The sequence below is a fragment of the Equus przewalskii genome, chromosome 29 (assembly GCF_037783145.1).
Source record: "Equus przewalskii isolate Varuska chromosome 29, EquPr2, whole genome shotgun sequence".
Classification (NCBI taxonomy): domain Eukaryota; kingdom Metazoa; phylum Chordata; class Mammalia; order Perissodactyla; family Equidae; genus Equus; species Equus przewalskii.
The window spans coordinates 13,121,985-13,132,617 of record NC_091859.1 but is presented as its reverse complement, the minus strand read 5'-3'; the positions used below and the strand labels follow the sequence as shown (position 1 = coordinate 13,132,617).

At 37.7% G+C, this 10,633-nt stretch overlaps 1 protein-coding gene across 1 annotated transcript in view; it reads left to right on the top strand.

Annotated features, from left to right (window-relative positions):
- Positions 1 to 5,350: 5,350 nt before the first annotated feature.
- RASSF9 (Ras association domain family member 9) overlaps positions 5,351 to 10,633 on the top strand; it is a 37,528-nt gene continuing 32,245 nt past the window's right edge. Inside the window, exon 1 of the mRNA XM_008531064.2 lies at positions 5,351 to 6,300. Within this exon, the coding sequence (XP_008529286.1) occupies positions 6,254 to 6,300 (47 nt within the window). The 5' untranslated portion in view covers positions 5,351 to 6,253. The remainder of the gene's footprint in view (positions 6,301 to 10,633) is intronic.

Below are 10,633 nucleotides of genomic sequence, written 5' to 3'. Positions count from 1 at the left end.
AATTGGGAGAATCATGTTTCAAGCCAAATACTGTGTGAAGTTTGGCAATTAACTTATTCTCTTCTGTACTCAGAGACCTTAGCAGTAAAATGAGTCTTTGCATGGATGAATTCTAAGTTCTGTTTTAGTCCCTAGATTTTTATCTTCTTCTATTTTCTGTTAATTGAAAGCTTTATCTGAGTTGTTAACATAGTTGACAAGATACATTCTTGGTTCTACTCCATGCTAACACATGGCCTTGAGCATGTGCATTTATCTCGGAGTCTCATCTTCTCCATTTATATGATGAGAGATTTGAAAGGATATTTATGTTTCTTACCTACTCTAAAACCATCTTGATTCCAGTCTGTGCTTTGTTTTGAGTAATAGTTAAATCATTACATAACTCTAAACCTCGGTTTTCTTATTTATAGAATTAAAATAATATTTTCTTTGCTACTGACCATATTGGAATTAAATGAGATATGAGGAATAAAAATACTTTATGTAAAGCACTACAACATAATACTATGATTTTATTATTTAGTATAGCAGGGGACTGTATATTTGAGTGTGTTTATATATTCATATTATACATTTAATTTTATTAAAGTGTCTGTGTTTCACAACACTGTCTTTAAAGTTGGGCAATTTCTAGTAGTAGCCATCCTTATATAGATTTGTCACTTTATCTCATTAGAGTTAGTAAAAGCCATGGCTACTAAGTGAAGAAATTTGGCCTTTTATCTAGGACACAGGTACCTGACCAACACCCACTCAGCCAGCTATTCAAATACTGTTTAGTTAATTAAAAGCTTGAAGCCACCTATTGAAGCTGGATGACTAATTAGACATGTGATTATATGAGTCCTAGAAAAGCTTAGGAGTGCCATTCTAAACTTTTTTGGAGAATCAAAAGAACATTACCACTATAGAATCCTAGAGCTGAAATGGAATCGCTGCTTCTGGCTTTCCAACCATTCAAGATAGTTATTCCTTCGAGGTTCAAAACCTCTTGGAGAGATTATTTCACAGTGCATGACACCTACATCCATTATTTAAAGGATTCTGTCAGAAAAGTCACATGAATTTCAATTTTTAGACATGGTTTCTATTACCGTGAGCAAACAAGGCAGGAAAGGACTTCAGAAGATAGATACTCATTGGAGTAATAATAATAATTGCTTTGGAATTCAGTTTAACCACATATGTCTACTAACTTTTTTTTTTTAAAGCTTTTATTTTTTTTCCTTCTTCTCCCCAAAGCCCCCTGGTACATAGATGTATATTCTTCGTTGTGGGTCCTTCTAGTTGTGGCATGTGGGACGCTGCCTCAGCGTGGTTTGATGAGCAGTGCCATGTCCACACCCAGGATTCAAACCAACAAAACACTGGGCCGCCTGCAGCGGAGCGCGCGAACTTAACCACTCGGCCACGGGCCGGCCCCTCTACTAACTTTTTTGAGGTTTTCCACCTTGTACTATAAACAGCCCTGTTCCACATGGTGCTCCTTTGCTGCATCTTGATTGTCCAAAGATTCTCGACCAAGTTCTGACCCCATGTTCTGGCCAGTTTTAATTATTTCTGAGTTCTTCTCTCTCGTCGAAATAGGTTCTGCATCTTACTATTTTTCCTTTAACTGAAAATGAGGTTTTGAGTAAATCAGATAAACTGATTGATTACAACAAGCCATGTAGCATGATTTTTCTTCACAGATTGCCATATACACAGTGACAAACTGGCTCAGAGTCAAGGACCTGTGCGTAATCCAAGACCCGGAACCTCAGTGCTGCCGTTCTTTTCATGTAGGCCCTGCAGAAAACTGGCTCGTACCAGTCCAGATGTGTACCAGTAGGCTAATTTAAATTAAAAGTAATTTAATTTAAAAGTAAATTTCCGGTAATAAGATTACAACACATTTGTAGAAGACCATTTTTTTGGTAAAGAATAAATCCTTTTATATTTATATTTAATGGGAAATGAGAATACATGATTGTTATTTTCTTCATGTTGCAGATTAGAAAACTGAGTCTCAGACAGGTTAAGTAATTTATCCAAGATCTAGGAAGTGGCTGAGCTGTGGCATGGATCTCTGAGTATGAGCTTCAAAACTCTGCTCTTAATCCCATGCTTTATCTGCCACCCTTAGAGAAGTCACACGTGCTAAAGCTAAAAGTCAGAAAAGTTCATATAATAAAAAGCCTTAAGCGTGGTTACCAGAGACAAGGGGCAGGGAATTGGAGAAAGGAAGTCAAAAGGTACAAACTTCCAGTTACAGGATAAATAAGTACTAGGGATGTAATGTACAGCATGGCGACTATGGTTAACACTGCTACACGATACATACGAAAGTTAAGAGAGTAAACCCTAAGAGTTCCTGCCACAAGAAAAGATGATTTTTCTTTGTTTGCTTTCTCTTTTTACTGTGTCTGTCTGACATGACGGGGGCTAACTAAATTTCTTGTGATAATCATTTCACAATATATCTAAGTCAAACCATGAAGCTGGATGCCTTCAACTTGTACAATGATGCATGTCAATTATATCTCAATAAACCTGGGAAAAATTCAACAGAAAGAAAAAAAAAGACTTCCTAATATGAAGAGGGGCTGGGTCTGTGAATGAACTAGACCAAGAATTGATACATTTATTTGCTTGGTTATCCCTCCTTCAAAAACAGGGTTTCCTATCAGACTACATGTTTTAACTCTATTTAGATTTTGATATTGGCTTACCTGTAGTTAAAGAATCTTTATTCTCTTGAGGAGAATATTCATTCATTCTTTCATTATCAAGTATAATGTATCATCTTCCGTGTTGATTTTTCGTGTTAATCTAAATATGTAAGGGAATCCACCTTCTCTATCTATTTTGGCAGAGCTTCATACTCAGAGATGAATGTAAGAACATTCTGATTTTCTACCATAAAAACATTTTACACATTTTATCTTTTCAGGAAGGCAGGGATTGTATAGTTAAGTAACCGTCTTTCTTCTATAAAGATTTCCTGTTGATTCAGAAAAGGACTGAAGCATGCCCAGAATTTTTCAAAGTATAATTTTCAAAAACCTGAAATGTTTGAATCTCATACAAATACATGGTGGGCAAGTGTTGAAGATTGCCCTAAATTAATGAGAGACCCAGCAGAACTGTAAAGCTGGTCCAAAAGAGAATAGGAGAGCCTGTTATATATTGAGAGAATTCAAAAAAGGTTGAAATGAAATGAAGTTAGGTATAAAATTGGTTGACGTTCTACAGGCCAATAAAACTAGAACCTTTTGAGTTATCTTCCTACTAGATAAAAATCATTTTTATCACTTCTGAACAAAAATCATTTCCAATTCACCTACTTTGATTTTTTTTTTTTTTTTTTTTACAATTTGACATCTAATTTCAGAGGCTGGGCCGAATCAGTTGGAAAAAAAAAGCATTCTTTCGGAGAATTTGATAATCTTTGGGAGGAACTGTTAGACAATGCTCCATTAATTATATCATTGAAAGGACGTGTAGTCATCAGTTTACCTTATTTTCAAGTTGAGTTAATTTTTGATACTACTCTCTACCCTGTAAAAAAGAAAAATAGTACTTTCTCTAATATTATGTGTCAGCACTTGGTTTGCAAAATTTCATTTAGTTCTCACATGAGTATCAATAGGCATAAGCCTTTCAACGAACCTTGATTATTTCCTTGGGAAAACCCTTATGGGTATAAACTTGAATAAAGGAGTTTGAAAGATTTTGAAAGTTGTTGACGTACATAGCCAAATTCATTTTCACAAGAAACGTGCCAATCTGGACTACTCATGTGCAGTAGCATACTCTGACCATCACACTGACTGAGTTGAGCATCATTATTTTAAAAATCAGGCAATTTGGTAGAGGCAAAAGAAAGTCTCATTTCAATTTACCTATACAAAATCTGGTTACTAATGAAATTGATTTTTTAAAATATGATTTTATTTTCTTTTAAAATTGTTACTTGCTTATTTTTCTATTTGGATATTAGTGTCTATGCTTTTGATTGCTTTCAGCTTTTAATATCTGAGGGACACCACCCTTTGTGTTTATTCTTATACATCAGAGAGCTTGTCATGATATTTTATGTGAGGAATAATAACAACCTAAATGAGACTCATTTGTGCCAACTCGAAACTCGACATAAGGTTATGCTAATAAAGATGTAATGCTGTTTCCTCTTGTCCCATTGAAACTCTTTTATTGAAAAACGTTTTATATGAAAACTGCATATACAAATAATGTTAAAAAGGGTGTTGGACTGAAACTACAGGAAACATAGGGATATTGGTAAATGCAAAATTCTTTGCAAATTGACTGCAGCCATTATATTAATAAGTAAACAGTATAGCTTTAGGGGGTTATATTTTGAACAATGTTTAAAATAACTGGGCAATCTTCCATAATAGTTTCAATCACTTTTTGTGGTGTGCTTGTGAAATAAAATCAAGAACTGAAACTGAAGTATACCCAAGATTATGTTGCATAGAAAGTATGTATGTTGCGTATATATCATATAAAACATAAAACAAAATATGTCATTATCACTTTTGATGTCTTCAAGGTTTTCTCTGGTACCACAGACATAGATTCATTTAAAAGATGGGTATATTTTAAAATTATCTTATCTTGCAGGAATAGAAAAAGGGTAACTGTGCTAAAGCTCTGGCTGTTGTAATGTTTTCTAATTTGTAACAATTTGGGATACATATATATATATATGACTTATAGATAATATTTAATTTGATCTCTCTAGAATCCTGAATAAATCATAATGCATAAATCAGCTCATATAAAAATTATAGAAACCTTTGAGATCACTTTTTTGTTTGCTGTTGTTGGGGGGGGCGGTGGCCACCCAAAGTGTGAGCCGTTCAGGATCTTTGCCAAGGTCCAGAGATCCACTAGCCTGAAGTGAGATTCAGAGAGAACCTACAGTCCTGTGATGTCTGTTTCCTCCCTCCCTCCCTCCCTCTGCTGCCAAAGCGAACGATTAGAAGCCCGGCTGGGAGCAGGGGGGCGGGGAAGGGGTGCGCAAGCGAGACGGGAGTGGGGTGGGGGCGGGGCGAAACCATAGAAAAAGTCCTGGGAAAACTCTAAGGGCCCTCGCCTTTGGACAGTACTTTCCTTGGCGTCGCGGACTCAGGGGAGCTGAGACCGCCAGGCACCCGGGCACCCGGTCACCCGCCCCCGCGCCCCCGCGACCCCTCGCCAGCTCCATCCTGGCGGCCCAGGTCGCAGGTTCGAGCTCCCGGGGGATGCCACCGCACGGCTTCGGGCTCCACCAAGTCCTCTAGGCGTGTCCTCTCTTTCGTTACTAACTGAGGGGCAGGAGCAAACAGTTGGCTCTTCCTTCAAACTCCCAGGGCACCAAAGGCCCAGTAAATGCCAAAGATGGGGCAAGGGTCGTTGTCAAGGCCGTGCAAGTTAGACCCCAAACCCGGGCTGGTTCCTATGCCAATGCTGTGATCTGTCAGCCCTGGAGCCTTTGGTCCTTCAGATCCCTCAGCATTGGGAAGATGAACTTGAAGAGGGTGGAGGAGTGGAGTTGCGGAAGCTCTTAGGATCATGAACTTGGGGGCTCAGATTCCCAAGTGGTCTGCCAGTCCACCTCCATCCGCTCTCCAGCTTCACTCTTCAACGTATTTGCAGCACTGAGCCCTGGGGCAGAAAGGTTTGCGTCGAATCTGTAGACAGAGATCTTGGCCCTCATTCCGGCTTGCCAAGATCAAGTTACTTTTCACAGGCTGGAGCTGGCTGGGAGGTGGGGGTATTTAGTTTCTATCCTTTCGTGTGTGTTCACCTTGTGGGGTTGGGTGTGGAAAGCGGGGGAGGGGGGGTTTCCAGATCTCGTGAAATTTCCATTCCACGGGTATTACCATGCCTGTGGGGTTGGCAGTTCTTAAAGTTTATCAAGTCTGCAAATAACTACAGAACACAATAGAGTCCCCCTCCCTTCCTCTCTCCCTTTTTTTTTTCTTTTCCTGCTTCCAAATGCCTTCTTCGAGGCTACAGCTGGGCAGGTCTCCAAAGGTGTAGCAGCCACAACAATCCCGCAGTTCAAAGTTAAGCAGCAGTTGCACAACTCGGAGCAACACTCTTAGCCGGCTGCTAATGAGTTGAAAGCCAGGCACGTCTGAGGAGGTGATGAGGAAGCTTCCAGTCGTCCCCACTTCACTCTAGAAATCCAGATATCCCCACCCCCCACGCCCAGATAACTTTGAGATACAGTGTTTGCTGTTCGCTTGCCTGGCAGACCATGGCTCCCTTTGGAAGAAATTTGCGAAAGACTCGGCATAAAAACAGGTAAGGTCCTGCGTGTGTGTACTTGGGAGCTTATGTGTGAAAGTGTGTTTTCTTACAGTTAGATTCTAAGGAGAATTGTTCTTGGAGTACAAAGCCCCAGGGAGTTAGGTCTGGTGTTTATACTCAACGGCTGAGACTGTTGTTTCAGAAGAGATGATTGCAGGGACCGGGGCAAGGATCCCTGAAAATAAGGAATGATGATCTTGACCCCTTTTTTCGTTCGGTCAGTCCTGGTTCCTCAACTAACATCACAAGCATCTCCCTTTGGGTTGCCTTGCATATTTGAGAGTAGTGGGATAGCAAGTTTCGTTTTGCTTCAGACAGAATTTTAGTATACTATAGGGAGAGTGGAAATTTTGATGAAGGTATAGCTAGATTTTATTAACCACTAATTAGAACGAAAAACACAGTGGCTGATACAATCCGGAAACAATGCTTTGGCTCCCCTTAGAGAGGGGCATTCCTGAAACCTGGAAAGTTCCCAAAGTGAAAGCATTCTGTAGAGAAGCTTTTTATGCGCTGAACCTTTCAAAACTCTTTGAGAACTTTAGGTGGTTTTAGGCACTAAAAAAGAATTCAAGCAGCTGTCTTCCTTAATCCTTGTTATTGCTGTTTTACTTTGATTTGATTTGTTTTGCTCTTTCAAGCCTGCAGTGCCCAAGTTGTAAGTAAAATGTCTTTGTCACACACACACACGTACACACACATATGTTTCTTGAGCCAGTGTGTGTGTTTCAGTTCTATTAAATATGTTATTAACACCTCAAATGTTAATTTTTATGCCAAAAAAATGAGAGGGTAATTTTAAACACAGGCTTACTTTTTAAAATATATTTATTTTGGCATAGAGGCTTTTCCACAACTCTTCTTTCAATCATGCCTGTTTGTACTTGTCGTAATTTACTTGGTGTAATTTTAAAAGCATACAATTACCTGGTAGGAAATGATACAATTGCGGTAGTGTCTGCACGACAATATAGAGTAATACAGTTTTCAGGTAAATCCCCACACTTATTTTGTGCATGAATGTTGTCTTGAAATTTCTATTTTTAACTCATTCCAAAGGTTTTAATGATTTAGTTGACTAAGTTTGCTTGAAAAACTAAAACAGTAATAATCAATACTATAAAACATTCTAAACCAGTTTTACTTGCTAATAAGTCGATGATATATCACAATTATGGTATTTCTGATAATTAATGAAACTATATGTTAAAATAAAGAAATATGTCTAGGTATTCTTTAAAAGTATGTTAGTAAAGATTATCTGAAATAGGTTTGTATTTTAGTGGTGTCAGTACGTTAAAAAATATTCCAGAAGACTCCCCTTGCCAAAAGAAAATCCTTACTACTTTTTAAATGACTATTCAGTAGCATTATTTTTGAAGTATTTTTGCTTAAGTCCTGGTCAAAATGTATAAAAAGTTTCTTTGGGAAAGTTCACGGTTTTATAAAACAAATTATATTTCTGGCATACTGATCTTTCTGAGTGCTACCCCAGTTTAGGGTTGTTGGGTGTGCGTATGTTTGCTTTTTGTTTTTTATAATTGTTAACTCGGGAATTCTGTCATTGTATGCCAAATAGCAGAGCAATAAAACTTTGCATGCGCCCCTGTGCGTTTCCCTCTGGGAAGCACATGTTCACTTTCCTTCCCTGAGTTTTGCCACTGCACCATCTACTCTACCCATACAACTCTCTTTCCTTCAAGGAGGTGAGTATACGAACATTTTGTAATATGGCATTTTGCATGCAAAGTTATGAAAAAGTGGAAAGAAAGAACAACGAAAAATGGGGAGTTTAATAGTATTTTACATTTCTCTGGGAAAATGGAATGGTGTTCCCAAAGGTGATGCTTTCTTATGAGCGTGTTTGAAGGTGGTCACAGTGAGGACGTGTGTAAGTTGCTCTAAAAACTGAGTGCTTCCCTTTACATATTTGTATTTTTCCAGTCCTTAAAATTTTAAGCCACATTGGTGGGCAGGGATGTTGAAATATGGACATTTCAAACTAAGCAGTAAATAAGCTCCGTGGTGTATTGACATAGAATTAATGTATATTTATTTCCTTCAGTGTTTAGTATTGCTGTAGATGAGGTATTTTTGCTTTGTTCTGTTTTGTTTTTTTCACCTTCTCAAAGGTGAAACTGCAGGTGAAACTTAGTTACATGATTAAGTTTATCCATTTCGTTTACCAGGTTCCATAGTGATCTAAACTACCCTACTTGGATGTGTAGAAACCAGATGTTTCCTTAAATGACAAGTGATTCATCCTGTGATAGAAGACATGATTGGCGATAAGACAGTTATCTGATAACATCTAATGCATTCCTCAAATATATAGTATAAAATTCCCTGTAGATTGTAAAGAAGAATTTGAGCAATATGTTTGTATACCTTGTGATAGATGATTTATGCGCTAAAAGAACTACTCGAACGTACTTTTGTCTTGGTCAGTAGGAAAAAATGTGGATGGCTGGAAGGAATATTAGGAATTTGAGATCATAAATTTTGAGAAAGTTTGTGTATTGAACTTTTCTGCATCCTATTTGCTTTCTGTCTTTTCATTTTTGTTCACGCTTCGAGTGATATTTCATCAGCCAGGATTAAACCTCCTGAGATCTGTAAATATCCTCATAATACATGGATATTTCAAAATTTTAGAGATAAAGAGGGCACAAATGAACTTCAAACTAAGAGATGCAAAGACAGAAAACACAACTGTAGGGGCCGGCGCGGTGGCGCAGTGGTTAAGGACGCACCTTCTGCTTTGGCGGCCTGGGGTTCACCAGTTCCGATCCCGGGTGCGGGACATGGCACCGCTTGGCACGCCATGGTGTAGTAGGTGTCCCACATATAATGTAGAGGAAGATGGGCACGGATATTAGCTCAGGGCCAGTCTTCCTCAGAAAAAGAGGAGGATTGGCAGCAGTTAGCTCAGGGCTAATCTTCCTCAAAAAAAAAAAAAAAAGAGAAAACACAGCTGTAAAGCTTGGAAAGGGCAGTGCCATGTCTGTCTAGTTATCATTGTGTTCTCATGCCTAGGATGGTACCTGGCATGTGATGGACCTGAAATATAGTTGTTAATATAATTTTAAGTTTGTAAACCAAAATTGTAATTTGCACTCAAACTAAAATCATGGTAATTATTTTATTCTTTATTCATCATCTGATGTCAGTTTGTATTATATAAAAGTGGAAACTTTATAAAGGATTGGTTAACATTTGATATAATCCAAAACCCAAGGAGATAGACAAATAATTGTACGGTTTTGGACACCAAGCTAATCCTACTCTACCAGATCATCTTTTTCTAAATTTTAAGAAATAATTAATTTAAAAATTTTGGAAACAATCTTCAGGAAATTTGAGAATAACATGTGATCACAAAATGATGGTATTTGTAGTCACAAACATTTCATGCTTTTCAATTCTAACTTTCGTATAAATGAAAGAGATAGAGCCAATCTAAAATCTTTGTGTTTACAATCAGAATGATCTTTTTAAATTTTCTAATTGCAGTAACATTCAATAGGAAAGGTACAGTTTTCAGAAGACATTTTGGTCTCAGGAGATGGATTGTTTACTTTGGTTCCAGAATAATAGTGTTCTGTGACTGATTCTCAAAGACTGATGAATATCTTCTTACGCAGCTTTTTGTTCAACATGAAGAATGAAAATGTTAGAGAATCTAGGTATTTTCGTTTCAATAAACAATTCAAGTCGCTGAAAACGGTTTCTAAAAGTCACTAGGTAGCTACTGTTTCTCATATAATGGGCAAAGAAGCACACAGTGAGGCATGAATTCACTTGATGCTCACATGGACATTCAATGATTGAATTTAGGTTATTAACATATTCAAATACATACCCATATAGGTTCCATGTGAATGTGGTCATCTTTATGTTGGATTCTATTTTCAAGATAATGATTGTTTTCAAAGCTAATGCTTCTGAATAGCAATCAGCAACATTTAAAAGTCAGAAAAGGGGAATGTCACTATAAATTATAGCTTTTTGGGATACTTGGTTGTGAGTTATGACTCCTTGATGTTTTAATTAATGAAATTTGGGGCAGAGAATTGGTTGGACCTTTACCAATCCTTGCCAGAAGCAGAAAATTGCTATAGTAATGCAGTAGCCCATGTATTTGTCGGAAATATAAACTTAGTTCATTTAGGTGATTTGTAAGAGAAAAGAAAATTAACAATGAATATGAAAGGATCTAATCTCGTTAATAAGGCCTGTATTATTATTGTTAAGTACTATTCAGCCAGAGCTTGGCTTTCCCTATACTTACAGATACATGTCTATCCATCACACATTGTGACAACGT